The sequence below is a fragment of the Epinephelus fuscoguttatus genome, linkage group LG8 (assembly GCF_011397635.1).
Source record: "Epinephelus fuscoguttatus linkage group LG8, E.fuscoguttatus.final_Chr_v1".
Taxonomy (NCBI): Eukaryota; Metazoa; Chordata; class Actinopteri; order Perciformes; family Serranidae; genus Epinephelus; species Epinephelus fuscoguttatus.
In genome coordinates this window covers 1,732,707-1,753,096 of record NC_064759.1, presented here as the reverse complement: position 1 = coordinate 1,753,096, position 20,390 = coordinate 1,732,707, and the positions used below count along the sequence as shown (strand labels likewise).

Here is a 20,390-nt window from a genome sequence, read left to right as displayed (position 1 = left end):
TCTGGTTTCATATCTGACAGATATTTTAAACAGGCTGCATTTACAGAATCATATTTATCCAGAGAACTGAGTCACTTATTCACAAATTCACACTCACACACGTCACCATAGGAACCAATTTAGTTGGAGCTTCTCAAAGTCCGTGAAGGATCCTTAAACGGCTGGATTTCAAGAACGCTATTGCATCGAATCCTAATGTCAAGGATCCTTCGAATTCTACAGAGGACTGAGACCTTCCTTAAGAGAATTTTCAAGGATGCGTGTGTGTATCCTCTGCAGGCATGAAGTACCCACATAATTTAAGGCGGAGCCTCTTCAACGACGCACACCTGAGCACTCGCTAGCCTGTTACAATGTGTGTTCACCGAGTGCTAGGAGGGAGTCTTGCCTAGTCCATGTAGGACCTGACTTGGAAGGTTGCAGCCTTCCACAGAAGGATCATGATTTTATATAAAAAAAATTGGATGTAAATGGAAATTTTCTTCAGCTCAATTCACTGGAGACTGACATTCTTGGTTTCATCTTTCTACTCTGCATTTGATTCATTATACCCAACTAAAGCTCTGTAGCAGCAGCCTAAATGTCGTCGCAGTGAGAAAAAACCTGAGGTGCCATTTCTTTCAACATGTTTTTTTTTTCTTCTTTGATGGAACAGACGGACACACTGAACTGCAGGCTGCAGACTATGTTCACTACTGTAACCACCAGCACCCTCATCCCACCTTGTTGTTTTCTCATGTCAGTGCAGATAACAATAGTCTGAAGGAACCTTTTAGTTCCCTGGGAATAAATGTCTTTTAGTCTTTTTGGGTGAAAATGCATCTTTATTGTATTTTCTTCTTTTCCAGTGTTTTTCCAGTGTTTTTGTACAAAGACTCGTCTTGCACTCACAAAAATGATAAACTGTAGTCAGAGATAATAAGGTTATTCAGATAACTCCTACAACCACATGAAACCTGCAGGTCCACCTTCATCAACATGCTGACCAGCAGCAGCAGCACAGTGGATCAGGTGCGTGTTCATCTATCAGTTTACAGAAGAAGTCTCCTCTGCCAAAGCCTCAACCAATGCAATGTGTTGGTTTTTATAAAAATGTGTGATCCAAAAGCAGAACTTTGACTGTTTGTGAAACTGAGAACAGTTTTTCCAAACATTGTGTAAGTGTTTTGACATGTAAGAGTGTACAATGTGTGTGTGTTAGTGTGTCTGCTTTTACCTGGGAAGATGGCGCTGAGGTTGACAGGTGGCTGGTTGGTGTCCACAGTGATCTTAAACTTGGTGGTTTTGGCGGGAGAGGAGGGAACACACACCAACGCCAGAGGAAGACTGAACCTGGACTGGAGAACCCTGGGAACTCCTGAGAGAAACAAAACATATCAGAACTGTAGAATTGTTTTCATCATACTTTTTCCTTGTTATGTTGCATTTCCCATCATGCTCTACACAATTTAGATCTTTCAGATGCCTGCAGAGAGAATCGACTCCTTTTGTCGAGGCTCGCATATTAAAAAGTAAAAACAGTTTCTGTCTCCTCATTACCTTACATTATTTTGGGTTTGAGTTAAATACATATTATTTTGTCCTTCAGAGAAGCCGCTACTGATGCTACATTATCTACTGCTACCAATAATAACTGATTAGTTCTGCATTATTTTACACTATTTTTCATCCTCCCTCCTCCTGTAGCTCTCTTCCTGAAAAACAACCTTAAATTCACAGCTCACTTCCTCTTTCAGTGGCGCCCATCTCTGCAAAACACCTCTACAGCGAATCAAACGAGGTCAGCACAAAGCTTTTCAGGCTTTCTCTCCAAACAGCAGTCAGGTTAACATTTGTTAACACAGTCAACACTGCAGATGTTCACATTACATGAGTATCTGAGAGCTACGAGGCCCAGAGACTCAACATCAACACCAGGTTCGGACAAGTGTTTGTCGAAGAGCAGAAAAGGAAGTTTTGTGAAAAGTGGGGGAAATTTTGAGAAGAGAAAAAAGAGGGGAGGAGGAGAGGTAAGGCCAACTATAATGATGTCCTGAGCTTAAGCAGTGCTGAGCTTGGCAGAAATCTACACTTAGCTAGAATAACACAGCGAGGGGAAGGGGTGATGGAGGAAAACAGTTGTTAAGAAGAGATGGAGCGAGGGAGGCGGAGGGGGGAGGAGGTGAACTAAACGACAGGAGAGGGAGAGAACCTGAGCGGAGCAGGAAAATGAGTGGAAATAAAGCAGCATGAGAGACGGACTGAGAGAGGAATAATATGAGCGAGGACGGCCGCGGTGGGAGGGAGGGACGCTTTAATTATGGAATGTTCCAGGTTATTACAGATAGCAATAATTACCTGCAACTACTGTGCACCTTTCAGTCCAGACAAGCAATTATTACGTGATTATGTGAATAATTCAATTTGGTCTGAATACATGAGGCAGAGAGAGAAGACGGGAAGCCAAAGAAAACAGGAGAAAACAGGAAAATGTGGCCCACTTCCTTCTCGCCTCCCCCTGATTGACCCGTCGTCCTGGGTGACTGAAACGTTCAGCAACAAATTATGTCCAACAAATACAACACAGAGGGTTAAATCCACATGTCAGACTGAATATGTAGGAATTTTCCTCAATGTGAAAGTCAGAAGTGCAAACCTCTTTCTAAACGCTTAAAGTTCTCCATGTTGGAAAATTATTAGTGATCACAAAACTTAATTGTTTGTTCAGCTGATTTTGATCAATTTCTAACATCCAGCTGATTCGCTATCGCTATCATAATAATAATAAAATTATAACAATAACCTGAGAGTGCAGGTAGGGAGTGCGCCGGTGGAGGAGCTCAGACATGTAGGGGGGAGCCAGGTTGTGGCGTTTGAAGGAGTTTGAAGAGGATAAGCTGGGGGAAAGGGAGCCAGCGGAGGTTATGAAGGACAGGGTGATGTGGTCACAGGTGCATTTGTTTGTGAGAAGACAAGCAGCAGAATTCTGGATGTAATTTTTCTTTTTAAAGATTATTTTTTGGGCTTTTACAGCCTGTATTTGAGCAGACAGTGTTGGAAAGAAGGCAAGAGAAGGGATAATGGGCAGCAAAGGGCTGCAGGTTGGAATCCAAACCTGAGGCCGCTGCAGCAAGGACACAGCCTTTGTACACAGGGGGCCCCTGATCTACCAGGTGAACTTTCAGTAGCCCTGGAATTCTGAATATATTGTAGTTTCTTGAGAGTTTTGTATCATGAACTGTGGAGGAGACTGTTGCAGTGGTCCAGTCTGGAAGTGATGAAGCATGAATGAATGAATGACTCTCTGCAGATGAAAAGCAGAGGGATGGGCGGAGGCGGGAGATGTTTCTGAGATGGAAGAGGACTGTTTAGGTCAGAAGAGAAGATTTGATCAAAGATGACACTTAGGTTATGGACAAGAGGGGAGGAGAGCAGAGTGAAGCCATCGATGGAGGGGGAGAACTTATGGGTGGATCTGATAAGAGATTTGTGACTGATGATGACAATTTCTGATTTGTCACCGTTCAGTTTGAGGAAGTTGGTTTAAAGCCAAGATTTTATGTCAGTGATGCAGTTGGTGAGGGCAGAGTAAGTGGCGTTTGGAGTTTGGTGAAGATGTGGATGAATGTCGTCGTGGGGCAGTGAAACTGAAGTCCATGACAGCGGAGTATTTGACTGGGGGTGTGTGTGTGTGTGTGTGTGTGTGTGTGTGTGCAGGATGAAGAGGGGGCCGAGAACTGAACCTTGGGGAACACCTTAAATTCAAATGGAGAAGCAGCGAACAAACAACACCAACATCCTGTCACATCCAGGAGATGACAGTGATTGAGTTGTTACAGAAAACTAAAATTACACTGAAAAATTCAAGTAGGTGTGAAAAAACATTTTAGTTCTCGCACACAAACTCAGGCTTTAGTTTTAGTTTGGTCTAAAACTGTCTGTGTCTTTGGTTTTAGTTTTTGCCAATTTGGGACTTCTATATGATTCTGATTCAACTGAGCTCACTCTCAGGTTGTTACCAGAATCAGATCTCTGTGAGGATTCTGACATTAAAAATGAGAAACTCTGCTCCTCTGGTGTTAATGATGGGTGGGGAAGGGGTGAGAAAATAAAAGCAGCATAATAATTAATAATCTGAGACTCTGGGAGGAGAAAGACAACACAGAAAACAGAGATGGAGGTAAACTACAGTAGATTAAAACAGAAGTAGAACGGAGAGAGGGTGAAATGAAGAAAGAGAATCGGAAAGGAGGTCATGAAAGACTTAAAAAGACCAGAGGACATTTTCACCTCAAATTCAGCATCACTGTTTGTGTGTGTGTGTGTGTGTGTGTGTGTGTGTGTGTGTGTGTGTGTGTGTGTGTGTATCTCGTCTTGCTTCACCTCTGTACACTCCCAGACTGTCGTCACCAGGTCACACCCTCAGTACAGAGATTTACCTGCACGACCAGTGTATCTGTGTATCAGTGCGTGTGTGCTTTAAAAACTTTTTAAATTTTTAAAAAACATGTTTTCCAACACATCTGTGAGACTGCTCAGAGACAGACATCTGCATTATGTTCAGCTGTTTGCTCAGTATCAGTAAACTTTAAACTCTCGCTGCGTTCACCCAAAACCTGATCTGAACCCACACACCACATGTGTCTGAGTCTTTACCCCCCTTTGATTTGAACTTTATTCACATTCTGGTTTTTCCTCACTGGATTGTGTTACTAATAGTCGCTCTAACTGACCCTCAGGGAGCGCTGAACGTTTTATCAAGGAGACGCAGGAGGCAGTAAATACTCAGACCAACTTTAACTAAACTTAAAATCAAACTGAGACCGATGGCTTCAGATTTCTGTTTTTAAACGGAGCTCAGTGACCGAACAGGTGAATAAACACACTCTGAGAAAGTTCAGATTTAAAACCAATTAGACTTAAAGATCTGTAGGAACAAAAAACAAGGTACCGCAATCATGTTACAGTGATCGACCGCTTCCATGGATCTAAAACCTTAGTGCAGGGTCATTCCTACAGAAATGTTGTTGAAATAATTCACTTATAGTACTTTAGTATTCTGCTGACAGTGTTTACTTGAGGTCTTTTCATACCTGACAACATATGAAAATATAATTTAAAACTACAGTAATTCAATTCTTTATTTCACTTTGCTCCCATGATCCTTTACTTCACAGTAACCGTCTACTTCCTGCGGGCTAACTGAGGCTGTTGTGTGCACACTGACATCATTTTTTAAAATCTGGGTTGAGTGAGTAAAAAATTGCGTCACTGTTGACGGCAACTTGGCTGTTTAAAAAGGCGTGTTTGTGCAGGATGCCCTGATTCTCTCTGACCAGTCAGCGGTCTGCAGTGTTTTAACTCCACCTTCTAGTATCTGATCAGCTCACTTAAAACCTCAATACCAGGACCCATCGGCTTTATCGTTTGAGGATGATAGTTACACCAGCAACATAAGACAGGTCCACACCAAGCAGCTTCTGAGGCTTAAAAATGAAGCCAAAAACTGCAGTTCCTCGAATGTCCACTTGAGGCTGGCTCCAAGAGTGAGTCAATACCCACAGACTCCCAACTTTACAGCAGAAATAAACAAATCTCTAGCTAATTTCGACATTCACGACAACTGTACAGGGGCTGAACGTTTATAGAACTGTCCTGATTACACTTCATCGAGGCTTTAAGTGACAGGCTGTCGTTGCTCCAGTCTATGAGTCAGATCCACCCTCTCGTCGATGGCAAACATGCTGAACTCAAGGCATCAAAACAGGAGTCCTCAAACCAACGGGTGACGTCATGGTAGCAACATCTAGGGATGCACAATTTTGGATTTTTGTTATTATCCGATATGCTGAGATGTACCAACTTATTTGACCGATGACCAATACTGATATCAATATATCCGATTTTTTCCCTACCTACTTTTAGTGATCATCAAGTAGTGAAGTTAACATCATATTGTACATGCATACCTTTATCGTGACGGCTCACCAGCAGATGGAAACATGAAACACTGTTCAGTGTCTGTAATATTCATTCATTGTGCAAAATAAGAAAAAGCATGTTGGCCGATTCTGATAGGTCATTCTAAAACTGATATCAGCCAATATTATCCTGCATCCCTAGCTACATCCATTATTTATACAGTCTATGGTCAAAGCATCATTTTGGCCAATCTCTATAAACACATATCTGCATATAAATACTGGTAAATTAGAAAAAAAGCCAGTGAAAAGCAAAGTCCTCGTCAGATGTAGCCGCTGGGTTCTGAGATTGCATTTCATCTCTTTTGCAAATGGACTGTCTCCCTGCAGGCAAGCAACACCTGTTTAAAGGTGTTTGGTCCAAACTACTCAAATAGAAACCGCAATGCTTCCACTACCAAAATCATGTATTGCTGCCTACAGACTGTGCAAACATACGCAGATATGTTGGTACCAAATAAAGAGCCAGGTATATCCACGACTTCTCCTCACAGAAAATCAAAAAAGGAGTGAGTCCAGTTAAGTAGAGCTATGTCATATCATGCAGTGGAAATGTGACTTAGTGTACTACGTGCATGAGTTCATGACATTTAGAGCTTATCAGACAGCAACACTGTCCCTGCTGTAATTTAATTTCTCTCATCTGTGACTCATCTGATGTTTTCTGATCAGTGTGAACAGCGGACAGGCTTCACGGACACATGCTTACTGTTTCCAGCTGACTCAAATGTATTCTGTATCTGCTGCAGTCACATCCTGAGTCACGTCACCTCCACAGGAGCCCAGTTTAAATGCTGGATCGCAATTTGTCAGCGTTGCCACGGCAATAAATAAACTTTGCATCACCCGCCTGCGTCAAATGTCACAGTTTTGGTCGGGTTTGATGACATGAAGGATGACAAGACACGGTGGAAAGACAAAGAGCAGACTGTTAGTGTTTGAAGCCAGAGAGTGAGTAACTGACTAAACATCATCTCTCAGTTACATTAAATGAGGTTACTGTGTTTCTCCCACAGACGCTTCATCTTATTTACTGCTTGTCCTGAGCTGCAGGCTTCTGGAACCTGCAGTCAGAGACATTTTTTAAGATATATCACGTACTGTGACGTGTGACCTCAGACCTGACCTCTGATAGCTGCCTGCTGTGCTGCTGTTGTGGGAAGTGAAGCTTTGTCAACTGTTAAACACACTTAAAATCACAAGTGAGCGCCGCTGCTGCTACTTGTTAAAGCTGCTGTAGCTCCACTGTACTGCCGCCTCAGAGGACTCTGATTCCAATTATCTGGAATCTGTGTGTGTGTGTGTGTGTGTGTGTGTGTGTGTGTGTGTGTGTGTGTGTGTGTGTGTGTGTGAGGGGGAGAGAAAAGACCACAGAGTTTATTTGAGCAGAGGACCACTGTACAGGATCAGGTTCTTACCACAGCTGCAGTGATGTCAGCCCTGTGTGTGTGATTTAGTGTGTACGTATGTCAAAGTCCAAATATGTGTGTATCAAAGATGTGTGTGTGAGTGTGTGGATATATTGCATGCATTACACACATGGTCATTCTTTATGTGCCTTTTGATCGTTTCCTGTGAGATACACGCAGTCACAGCTCAGCCAGTCTTCAACAAATCATGTTCTTATGCACTGATTGTGCATCAGTGATTCACATTACACAGCCCCACTGAGACTCACTGAGAGTCACTGAGAGTCACTGGGAGTCACTGAGAGTCACTGAGACTCACTGAGAGTCACTGAGAGTCACTGGGAGTCACTGAGAGTCACTGAGAGTCACTGAGAGTCACTGGGAGTCTGGGAGTCACTGAGAGTCACTGGGAGTCACTGAGAGTCAGAGAGAGTCAGAGAGAGTCACTGAGAGTCAGAGAGTCACTGAGAGTCACTGAGAGTCAGAGAGTTACTGGGAGTCACTGAGAGTCAGAGAGAGTCACTGACAGTCAGAGAGTCACTGGGAGTCACTGAGAGTCAGAGAGTCACTGAGAGTCAGAGAGAGTCAGAGAGTCACTGAGAGTCACTGAGAGTCAGAGAGAGTCACTGAGAGTCAGAGAGTCACTGGGAGTCACTGAGAGTCAGAGAGAGTCACTGAGAGTCACTGAGAGTCACTGAGAGTCAGAGAGAGTCAGAGAGAGTCAGAGAGAGTCACTGAGAGACAGAGAGAGTCAGAGAGTCACTGAGAGTCAGAGAGAGTCACTGAGACTCAGAGAGAGTCACTGAGAGTCACTGAGAGTCAGAGAATCACTGAGAGTCAGAGAGAGTCACTTAGAGTCAGAGAATCACTGAGAGTCAGAGAGAGTCACTGAGAGTCACTGAGAGTCAGAGAGAGTCAGAGAGAGTCACTGAGAGTCAGAGAGTCACTGAGAGTCACTGAGAGTCAGAGAGAGTCACTGAGAGTCAGAGAGAGTCACTTAGAGTCAGAGAGTCACTGAGAGTCAGAGAGAGTCACTGAGAGTCACTGAAAGTCAGAGAGAGTCAGAGAGTCACTGAGAGTCAGAGAGAGTCACTGAGAGTCAGAGAGAGTCAGAGAGTCACTGAGAGTCCAGGTGTGGACTGTGGATAATCCCTTTGACACTAGTCTCTGTCTTACAGCATTTTAGTAATCTGACATTTCTATTATGTAATAACTGAAATCTTTTCCTCGACTTCACCAAACATCAACTGCTCTGTAGCGCTGACACAAGTTTCCAAAATGAATGTTTATACAGACAAATAGAATATCAGTGATTCAAAACAATGAAAAACAATTAGATGCCATTTTCAGTGCTGTGATGTGGTGACTGCTTGAACCAAAGACAACAGTTTGAGCCAACAATGAACAAACAACAAACACAGTTTCAAAGTGCACATTCACTATTGCAACTGTTAACTTTTAAGCCCAGTTCAGTCCAAAGATTTGAGACGAGATGAGTTGAAAACAGGCACCTACTTGCAATGGGCTGTTCTGCAATGTTGTAAAAACCTGCTGGTTTAAAATACTGAATTTAAAATAAACTTTGGTGGGTTTGAAGCATGTTTGTCTGACCAGAATGACTCTCTAATGACTGACCCAACATCTACGTCAATGAGAATGAACTGCATGAAACACTTCAGTCTCGTTTCCTCCAAGCCTTTCAGTTCAGTTCAGTTCACATTAGAACAGTTATCTTATTGTGTGTCTGATGTAGCAGTGTGAGTTTATACATGTGCATACCATTATAAATAAGTGTGAGAACTGTTGTGTTTTTTTTTTAAATGACCTTAAGTCTTTTCCTTCTTTCTGACACACAGATTAAAAACCTTTAATTCTGGTGGTGTACGTGTCGCCAACAATCTGTTTGGCTGATGCAGAATAGCTGCATATGAACACAATTTGCAGACAAGAGTGGGAGGAAAAAAATACACTGCTGTATGTGTGTGTGTGTGTGTGTGTGTGTGTGAGTGTACTACTGCAGGGCCTCTAAGCCCACTATAGATTACAGGACATCCTATTCTGTATCAAAGCACACAAACTCAGACGCACTAAAACAAACACCGGCTGACGACGAAGAACACTACAACTCAAATAGGTGCGTGTGCGTGTGTGTGTGTGTGTGTGTGTGTGTCAGTGTGCCTCCGTGTGTGTGTATGTGAAACAGATGATGTTTCTGTGTAAACTGCAGAGATTATAAAAGGATATAAATGGATATTTACTTATTCCATACAGTGAGGAAGTGTGTATGTGTGTACAAGCGTCTGCATGTGTGTGTGTGTGTGTGTGTGTGTGTGTGTGTGTGTGTGTACAGAGTCTTGCCAAGTATCACGTTACAGGAACATAAACAGTAGGCAGCAGTCTCTTCCTGTATATACAGCAGTGTGTGTGTGTGTGTGTGTGTGTGTGTTGGAATGCAGACACTGTAGTTTTGATTATGTGTGTGTTTCTGTGTGTAAGAGGATATTAAACTGTGTCCCAAAATATTGCAGATGTGTATATGTGTACGTCTACAGTGCATGTTTGTGTTTTTAATAAAGTGTGTGTGTGTGTGTGTGTGCTTCTACTCGCTCTACTCTATTATTGTCTATTCCTACAGACCAATTCTTACCTTTGGGATTCAGCTCTGCAGAGAGGAAGAGGAGAAGAGTTAAAGGTTAAAACATAAAGTTCAGACAGATCACAGAGACAGAAACAGAAGATGAAGACTTTTTTTTTATCACTATATTTTGTCTAGTTCTCTTCAGTGCAGACCAGTCACAAAGCAGCACTGGGAGAACTGGACTCTACTGTTGGAAGAGGAGGGGATTCCCTGTGACAACCTCCTCCTTTTCTCTCTACATATGGATTTACACAAAGTTGAAACACACTCTGGGTGTGCTTCGTTCGCCTTCCCACACACTCGGAAAGTACCGCTGGAGGAGAGTGCGGCCCTCCTGACTGAGCCAGAACGATCCTGAGTATGATAAGATGTCCAAATCCAAAATTAAACATCTGCTCATCGAGTGGTTAGTATGAAAACTGGTCTGATGAAATCTGGAGAAAGGGACATCTGGGCTTATACAACCATCAGAGTTTAAAAGAAGAGAAGAAGACACCTTCAGTCAACAGCGAACAGACGACGAAAAACTGTGTGTGCAAAACTAAGGCATGCAGGGCCAAAGATAAAGGAGCCCCTGTAAGCAACAGACATTTACAGCTGACATTTAGAGTAAATAATTTCACCTTTCACCTAAAAGTTGGATAAAATGTCATCCCATCAACATGGCAAATGGTAAATGGACCTGCTGAGAATATCTTTGACGGCTGACACATGTTGGTCTGCAAGTTTACGGCTGCTCTTCAGTTTACGGCACTGCACACCATCAGGGTGTGTCGAGAGTTCACTAGCAGCGTCACTCATTTGGTGATTACTGCTGTTAGTGCCATGCCTGACCCAACAGTGTCGCTGTGGAAACATGTGCCCACCCTCTCGTCTCCACCCAGCTCACCTTGTGATTGGGAGGCTTCATTTTGAGCTGCAGAAGCCTCTAAGCATTGTTGACTAAGCACCACTGACACTGCTAACAGTGGGAACAGAGGTCACAATAACATAGTCAAAAATGCAAAAGGAAGTTTAAGACTCAAATTTGAGCAGTTTACTCACTGCGGCGAGCTGAGGGGAGACTGAGGTTGGGCACAATCTTTCCACAGCGACCTTGTTTGGTCGGGATGGCGTTAACAGCAGTAATCACCACATGAGTGGCACTTTTAAAGAGCTCCCACCAGACCCAGGTGGTGCACAGTGCACTGAAGAGTTAACTGAAGAGCAGCAAAATTAACCCACAGACCAACATGTGTAACCAGTCAAAAATATTCTAGACAGGTAACAGATGAACGGTTAACAGCTGACATCCCTCGTCTGTACGACCGCAGGGTGGGCACAATCTTTCCACAGCAACTTCTTCCACTGCTGAGACAGTGTAACCAGCTGTAACTGTTGAATAAGCAGTGCTACAAACTAGTTAACGATAGCTGTCACCTGACCCGGGTGGTGTGCAGTGCAGAGCAGCCGAGGAAACAGTGAAGAACAGAGGGTGGGCTCTATGGACAACGTGACAGCTCCCCTGAGGAGAAGCTAAAGCATCTGGATTGCCCTCAGGTGTCTGGCTGCAGTACATAAACCCCGCCCCTCCATGTTGGCAGATGGGACATGAGCCAAACTATAAACTTAGTACATGTCAAATAAATTTTACCAAAGATGGTTTATGTCATTTGATGGTGCGTTCCAGGCAACCCGTAACTCGTGTTTTCACAACCTGTAACCCGTGAAAGTGCACTGGAACGGCAGTCAAACCCATAACTTCCCACCCGTGAACTCGTACCAGATCGATGTACTCCCAGTTACGCTTTCTGACGTCACACAGCCCTCTACACCAACTACCTTACTCCTCTAAATAACTATGGCAGCCCTGTGGATGCGGTGTTGATGCAGGTGATACATGGTGAGAAATAGACATAAAATAACCCTAATGTTAACGCATTATTGGCAGCCGCTCTAACAGCTGGTTTCCAGTGCAAGAATAATCAATACAAAATACGTTTCCAAACACACAGATAACGTAAAATAAAAAGTATAATAGAATCTGTGACCTTGTGTGCTGTTTTCCTCCTCCGTTTCGCTCAAATGAGCAAGGAGCAGGCACCTTTGGCGATAGAAATATTGGGGAAGCACAAACATACTGTTCGCCATGTTAAACATTTAACAGGAAGTAACTGGCAGTTTGTCAACTTTCCTGGAACGCTACAAAGTCGTAACTTGTGACTTGAAGTTGTGACTTACGAGTTCAAAAGCCTGCCTGGAACGCACCATTAGGTACGTCTTATCACGCTGATGTTCAACTGTTTGTTTTTCTGATGAGTTTGGTTTTAATTAGTTATATGATGTAAAAAAGAAAAAGAAAATAAGGAAGTTTCATGATGGACAGCTGTGAGCGTCAAACGGTGTGCTCATGATCAGTGGTCCTGCTCATGACTGGAGATCGCTAACACACAGACTCTGGCTCCAAATGACATCACTAGAGCAAGATGGCAGCAGCCATAAGTGCAGATACATCCTCATCTTTAAATACAGTCCATGGTTTCCACATGTTAATGCAGCTAGCCGTCTGTCTGTCAACAACGTGAACAGAAAATTAAAACATCACAAAACATTCAAATTTTGCCAACTCTGAATGGATGGCGCTTTGACATGTGGCACAAAAGCTGAGTCAAAGGAGTGTCAGACTAAAAGACAAGACCGCTTGTTTCTCAAGTCTTTCTTTCCCTTAAAAAATAACCAGTTAGTGACCAGTTAACGGGTATCGGCCCATCGAAAGCAAATCAACTGAGACTGACATCCCTGTTACAGCCCACTGGTAGCATGCGTCTTCTCTGCCTTGTGGTAATTCTACTTTTCAGAACTGTGTAAGTTATTTGTCCTGTTTTTGACCACACGAGATGTTTCACTGCTTTTCTTTTGTCGGACCGTCTACAGAAGCATCACATTATATATAAAGCTCAAGCTGACAGGCTGACAGTCACATGTGCTGGTGTCAGTCCTGCTGCGCTTGGACAAAGCGTTTGGAAATACTAGATCTCTGAGGAAGATTTTTGTGTGTGTGCAGATTTAAGAGAAACCCGTCATGTATAAGGCATCAATTAATCTCCTCTTTTGTCTCCTACTTTGGAGGATCGTTAGCGACCTGCCAAAATAAGCAGGAACATCCAGAAAGGGCAGAACAGTAACTCTGAGCTGTGAGAATCAAACTCAGGTTGCGAAACTTTTTTTTTTTTTGGAAGGGAGAGCATCTTTTATCCGTGCTCCTCTCTGCCAGGTTTCCCAGCTGCTCTGGGATTTAAACAGTCGGCCTCCTGCTTCTCTAACCTTTACACCGCCGCAATAGAAGTCTGGCAGATTACACTTTGATTTGATTGGTCGAAGAGGATTTCCTGTGAAGGTGAATGAGAAGCAGATGGCAGGTTGCAGGCCAATGAAAAGGCTCGGAGGTGCTGAGTCAGAAAGTTCACATGTTATTAAAGCTGATGAAAGTCACACTTCCTCACTGCAGCGGCTCCTTCCTGTAATAACTCGGCCTCGGTCTGTCTCTCCGTCACAACTCTGGCTTTTACTGAAATATTCGGATATTTCTAATTTGATGAACCTAAAAACCGTCCCCATGTTTGGTCCCCCCTCTGTTGGGGTACCTAGCACACAGATCTGGTACTAAAAGGTGGAGCTAGAAACCCTGCAGTCTGATTGGTCAGTAGAGGACGCTCACTCTGGTTTTATGTAACCTCTGTTCATACATCAGTAAACTACAACTATAAAATGAAAGAGAAAAAATAACTTCATTCACTGGGCCGACTGCCGGCAACTTTTAAGGTGGAACGTTAACTTGTAATGTTACTCAATGCATGAGTTGATGACGTGAATCCATCAGCACACCTTAAATTTCACTGTGACAACTTTGACCATCACTTTAGTTTTTATATGACACACACTTTTAGTAATGACTTTAAAAATATAGATTCATTTGGAGCGGATTATGTGAAGGTCATATATTCTAATCCTCACTTCTTGTGGGCTACAGCAACACTAAACCCCTTTTCTGTTGTAGTTTGCCTCACTTTTGTTTGTAAGAACAATCCTTAACCCGCTTTTTTAATAAATAACTTTATTCTCAAAACATCTGGTGCAATGTGTCGTCCCCTCTCCCTGTACGAGCCAGGTCCTAACAACTGTGCCTACAAATTCTCTAAATATGTTCATATTCAGCAGTATCACCTAATCCTAAAACACACATTAACTCCTGTCGTTACTCCGTCTCGACCTCCTCTCACCGCTCTGCACCGCCAAGGAAAAGACAGAAAAGCAGAACTGGTGGAGAAAATGAGGAAAAAAGAGAAAGAACAACACGAAGAGGAAAAGAGAGAAAGAACTAAAAGCATCACTGCTGAGTGAAAGCTGCAGTTAAACGTAAAGGACGTGTCAAATGGAGCAAGGAGGCCCTCACACACACACACACACACACACACACACACACACACACACACACACACAGTAGCCGCTCCTGGCCTGCTGCCAGCCGCTGTTCAATCAGTCTTTCCTGTTCTAAAATTGTCTGTAACGGCGCAGAAATGAGAGCGGCTGAAACCAGCGAAATTCTGGATCCATTAGCTGCTGTGGTCAAATAAAAAAAATCAGTTGAGTGTTTCATGACTGAAGCTTTTATTCTATCAATAATAACTGAGACAGATGAGAAGGTGTTTTTCTGTTTAATTAAATACAGAAACACCAAACTGTTTTTTTTTTGTTTTTTTTTTAAGATTCTTAGAAATATTTCAGCTTTAAAAAAATCCCTCCAGGATCTGTGAGTACAGGCCACAGGGTGACGGGGTTGTGAGACCGTTTAAAGGACCAGTGTGAGAAAATAACATTCTGCTTCACCTGTGTTCAGCGCATCTCCGAGAAACAACTGGAAATAAAACTGTCCCAAAACTTGTCATCCAAAATTGTGCTGACTTCATTTTCATCTTGTGCTGTGTTCTTATGTATCTGAATTCAGTGCATCTCCTGTAAAATACATCTCTGCCACTGTATACGTTTTTAATAGCAGTCACAGCACCATGATGCGCTGTACAGTAGCGCTGTTACGGATGTGTGAGCTGAGGCTGAACCAGGACAGGGATTCAGTGAGGTAAAGTTTGGGTCGTTATTCTTGTCAGCCTTCGAGTGTTCATCATGCTGCAGATTGTGGTGTTTGTTCAGGCGGTTTAACAAGTTAGTTGTGTTACTTTGTCGCACAGACTCAATTATCATGCACTCTTTGCATATGAAATGTTCACCCCTACATGCAAAATACTTCAAAACAACAGATGATGACTGATGAATGGATGATTTTCGTTTAGCCCGTCTGCAGTCAGAATATTAAGGAAGGTTATTCACAGGCCGCTGCAGCTGCAGGGTGCATGTGTAGCGTTCAGCTCCCCAAAGTGGAGGCTGGCTGTTCAGAAAGGGCTTAATCTAATGTGCAGCAGAGTTTCCTATTTTAAATGTCAATATCACAGCTGATCATGTTCATTAATTTGCAGGAAGCCAAAATCATGATTGTGATTAAAATTTGATTAATTCTCCAGTGCTGTTGTATCTCTGCCAGATTTTATTCATCCAGCAGCTCATTATAAAAAAACCTCAAATTAAATCCTGTAAAAAAAAATTAGCACTAAAAAACATTCACTTGTTCATTGGCCTAACTCTGCACCAAATCTGTTACTAAATGTGTCTTATACAGTACAAACAAACAAACAAACAGGGCTGAGAACACCATCTGATTGGCAGCAACAACCTCTGCCAGCCTACAAAGTTCCCTGCAAATGGATTACAGTTCTGGTCGTTAACAAGGAAGGAGCAAACAGAACGAGTGCAGCCTCCTGGAGACAGCAGCATATGGAGATGTTGGTCACTCTGGCAGGCTCAATAAAACAGGAGAAAACAATACAGACTGCCAACGAGCTCCCTGGGTTTCCACATGAACTGGCTTAGCAACCAATGAATCATGGCTGGCCGTGTTTTATGGAAATTATCCGCACAGTCGCAACTTATCTCTCACAGCTCGGATGAAAATGCCCATTGTGTGTGTGAGTGCACAAACTACTGTAAATGCCAAGTTGACCACTTGATCCCTCTGAAGTGTGTTTGTGTAAAGCTCATTGTCAGGGTGTTAGGAAAATCACACAGGGGCACTAATGAAATTCTTTCTAGATTGTAACGACCACAGTCACAGACGAGCCTCCTTTGAAGGGCTTAAGGAGTCAACAGCCTTCTTAAATGTCAAAGCCTTTGTAGGGCTTAAAGACGGGCGCAGTAGCCACTGGGTGGGTGGGTGGTGTTACAAGGGGCGGGTGGTGTTCAGGCGTAATCATCACCCTCAGGGTGGGAGAGGAGAGAGAAAGAGATAGAGACAAAGTGATGCATTCCTCCCATACCAGGAGAGCATTTAGAGGATGAGAGGAGACTAGGCATTAATGCAGATTAACACTGCAGGAACACACACACACACACACACACACACACACACACACACACATCCAAGACCATGCTCTTAAGATGACCACTTTGCAGTTCACCACCACAGTTTAGAGCAGATAAGATGCCACATGATGGTTAAACCTCTGCAGAGTGTGTTAGTGAGGACTCGCACAGACAGCAGGCCTGTGTTAAAACAGCACAGGGGCGTTTGTTTAAGGTGAGACATGAAATACGATCCAGGAAGTCCCGTCTGAGTCAGAAACAGTTTGTAACACTCAGAAAGGAAGTTATCACAGCAGCAATTATTTTTTCTTTTGCTGCGACATTCGACAGTCAACATGAGAAATAAACACGTCCAACACCTCTGAGATAAACAGGAACATCAGGTCTAAAGCCCCGTACACACTGTGTGATTTTGGGCTGACCGAGACGAAAGATGACCCATGTGAAAGAAACGTGGAGATATCTTTGGTCGTGGCTCTATAACAGTGTTCCTACGTCGCACAGTGAGAGGCTGAAGGATGGCCGGTGCACTCACAGTAATAAACGTAACTGTCGTCAGCTCAAGTTATCTTCACTTCTCTGTCTCCACCGCAGGATCTCTCCACTCAGACCGCAGGAGGACAGGCTGCTGCAGCACGATACTGAATTACACTAAATCATAAAACAGTAAGCTAACAGTTACAGATAAAAGAACCGCTAACATCGGAGCTTCTCAAGGCTAGCGTCGCTAATAATTTAGCAGCAGAGTCGTTTACTACCAGGCAAGATTAACGGGATTAAAGCTTCACACAACAGTGGGAAAAAGTGTACATTAAAAGATCAATCTCAGATTTTATGAGCCTATATCGGATCATTCAAATCAAGATTGATTTGAGTCAGATGAGTCAATTATTCTATTCCAGCCGCATTCAAGGATGGCCATTGTCACAGTCTTGTGATGTAGGATGACCGTCTCACTGTGTGACTGCTGTTACCACCTACATTTACTAACCAGCCAATAGAAATGCAGCATGAAATGATGCACTGATCAGCGCAGCAATGCTAAATGCTCATAGATGCTAATAAATACACTTCAAGGTCTGGTTGCAAAATTGGCATGTTGTGAAGTCTGAACCAGGCACAAAGGATGCCTCGGTGCGTCGGTGTCCAAGCATGTGTGTTTGACAAGTTGGGGGTGACACTGTGTTGGAATGTGCCACATACACGTCCAAAGACTGCTCCTAAAACCTGAAATATTTTGGCATATTCCACACGTATTAAATCAGAATATGCTACGTTCAGAACAAGGCATAAATCCGAATATCCAAATTAAATATGCTGTTTACAGGATCCGTATCAAATTCAAAAACAGCGAGATATAAGTGTGCATGTCGACACGGTGAATGTTGGACCCCTGAAATAGCTTCGCTCCTTTCTCTCCTCCCTTTACTCTTCTCCACCCACTCATAATTCACCTCCTTCCCTTCGTCCAACTTCACCTCTGCTCTCTTGTTTCCACCCTTGCGTGCCTCTTCTTCCTCCAACTTTTAATAAACCTCTTCCAATTTCTACCTCCAGTCCAACAGGTCCCTTCCAAAACACGAGATCAGCCCCCTACACACTGCGCTCCACCCCAGCTGCTTGGCTTCCAAGGCCCATTGAAATGCTCCTTATTCTCAGCTATTTTTAGCATCACAATAAAGCTCAACAAAAAAGAAACACTTCCCAACATTTCCAGACATTTCACATTAAATGTGCTTCTGGGGAGGGGAACTGTTCCACCAGCTGACGCCTGCCAAAGCAAATGTAATCCAAAGGAAACAATAGCATGAAAACACAGATTTTTTTTTCATGAGCTGTTTTTTGAACCAACGCTGAAATCAGTATTTTTAAAAACGGACGTCTGTGACATTTGAAATAAAGAGTGGTTTTGTTGGTTTGCAGGGGAAAGTAATATCTTCCAGAAATATTGCAGGGCCTGGAAACAGACGCCTGGAGGGAGCAGGGGGATGAACTGGGCTTGTCTGGAAGGAGCCCAGATGTCCTTACGTCAAGTCAGCGCTCTGTTAGCAGCTGGTGTTCAGCGCCTTTACAGAACACTGGATCTGATGTTACACTTCAGACTGCATTCATATTAATATTGTTAAAGAAAGATCCTTTTTCAAGACTTGTTTTGGATTCTAGATATCTGTCAGCTTTGAACACTGTCACTGTAAATCATGTTGAGTGTCACTGCAGTTTTACAACTTATTAATCAGATATGCTGAAGTGCTGTGTGAGGTGACCTGAAAAAGCTGGCTTATGATTTCACATGACGTGTTGAAATAATGTTTGTGAGAATTAGCCACATGTAGCGCCCACAGTTAGGACTCACACCAGTAACACAAGTTAATTTCTTTGCGCAGCAGCTTGGTGCTTAATGTTAGCTCCTTTGGCATGGCTAGCTAGTACCATCTCTCCCATGTTCGAAATGTTGAAAGTTAAACTACACAGTCCACGTTTTGTCCATCCTGACTGCTGGTCTTTCTCAAGCCTACCTTGTACTTAACCAAGAGAAGCCAGACATAAATAAATCTGCACTTTTCTGACATCACATGAATTTACATCTGGATTCAGTGGAAGCTGCAACTCAGGTCGGAGTCTGACGTTAAACCACAAACAACATGACATCAGTGACGTGACTGATCTGTCCATACACAGTATACATACTCTGTTACACAGGTGTTAATGAAGGAAATTTCCACGACTTCTCCAAAACTTTCTGGGTTTATACATTTTTCCGAAACTTTTCCAGGCCTGGAAAAATTTCAAATTCAATGACTTTTCCAGGTTTTTAATGATCGTACTGTTCAAACAACAGTCAAACAAGTTCAGAGCAAAGTTTGATTGACTGACTCTGTGTCAAACAGGAACTCATCACCACCAGTGTTTCTGGAAAACCCATCAGTCAAAATGATTTTAAAAGTTTTGATTGGAACTTAACTAGCACACGCAGAAACCAACAGGAAATTTGTGTGTGTGTGTGTGTGTGTGTGTGTGTGTGTGTGTGTGTGTGTGTGTCTACCTGTGGGCGAGCTGTAGGACACGGTGACGTCTCCGGTCAGGTCAGCGGCGGGGTAGCGGCCGTTGAGGAAAGCAGAAAACGCCACAACTGTGGAGGAACCAACACCTGAGGAGAGAGAGCAAAGATACATCCACATTAACATGGAAGCAGAGATTCTTTACATCACATCCTGTCTAAAGGCTTTTGTCACTCAGCGTAATCCCTCACTGAAGGTTTCCTTCACAGATTTCTCTGAAAAGTGAAATGAATTCCAGAAATAGAGGAATTAGTATCAGCAGCTACAGCATTTACAGCCATTAAAATTCATATATACATATGCAGATATATATATGTGTGTGTGTGTGTGTGTGTGTGTGTGTGTGTGTGTAGCTCATGAGATGTTGTAGCACATGATCAGTATTTTAACCCCTCAGTCACCAGGGTAACACAGAGCATCAAAAACTTGCTCAGATTTATCATCTCCTTTATTTTTTTTCTTCATCATTTTCTGTTGTTTCTATTTTAGAATGTAATTTAGCATTTTGTATTTTACTTATTTATTTATTTTGCACATCTGTTTAACATTCGAAAACTTTGGCTGAAATTCTTGATCTGAAAAAGAACTCTGTAGAATAAGAGGTCTAAAAAAATGTCAGTTGTTATTAGTCAGAGGAAAACAGTACACCAGTGCCTGTCATTGGGTAAATGATGTCAAAAGCTGCTGAAAAAATATTAAACAAAAACATCACACCATTAAATAATTCAGTCCTGCCCAGAAAAATGAAGTGAACCAGACGAGAACTTGTTTAGTGAGGTGATGTTCCAAAACTGGAATTTAATAAGTACAATCACTGTTGAATTTTAAGTACCACAAAGTTTAGTTGTTGCCCAGTACTACATATATAGTCGTG

At 42.8% G+C, this 20,390-nt stretch overlaps 2 protein-coding genes across 3 annotated transcripts in view; one reads left to right on the top strand and one right to left on the bottom strand.

The window, feature by feature from the left end:
• The window catches only part of LOC125892608 (cathepsin S-like), an 853,108-nt gene that overhangs the window by 203,683 nt on the left and 629,035 nt on the right, over positions 1-20,390 (top strand). The window lies entirely within an intron of this gene.
• The window catches only part of bbs9 (Bardet-Biedl syndrome 9), a 244,923-nt gene that overhangs the window by 153,207 nt on the left and 71,326 nt on the right, over positions 1-20,390 (bottom strand). For both annotated transcript variants that reach the window (XM_049582619.1, XM_049582620.1), the window contains exons 14-15: positions 19,501-19,605; positions 1,217-1,357 (exon numbers count right to left, since the gene is read on the bottom strand). In XM_049582619.1, coding sequence (XP_049438576.1) covers positions 1,217-1,357; positions 19,501-19,605 — 246 coding nt within the window. The remainder of the gene's footprint in view (positions 1-1,216; positions 1,358-19,500; positions 19,606-20,390) is intronic.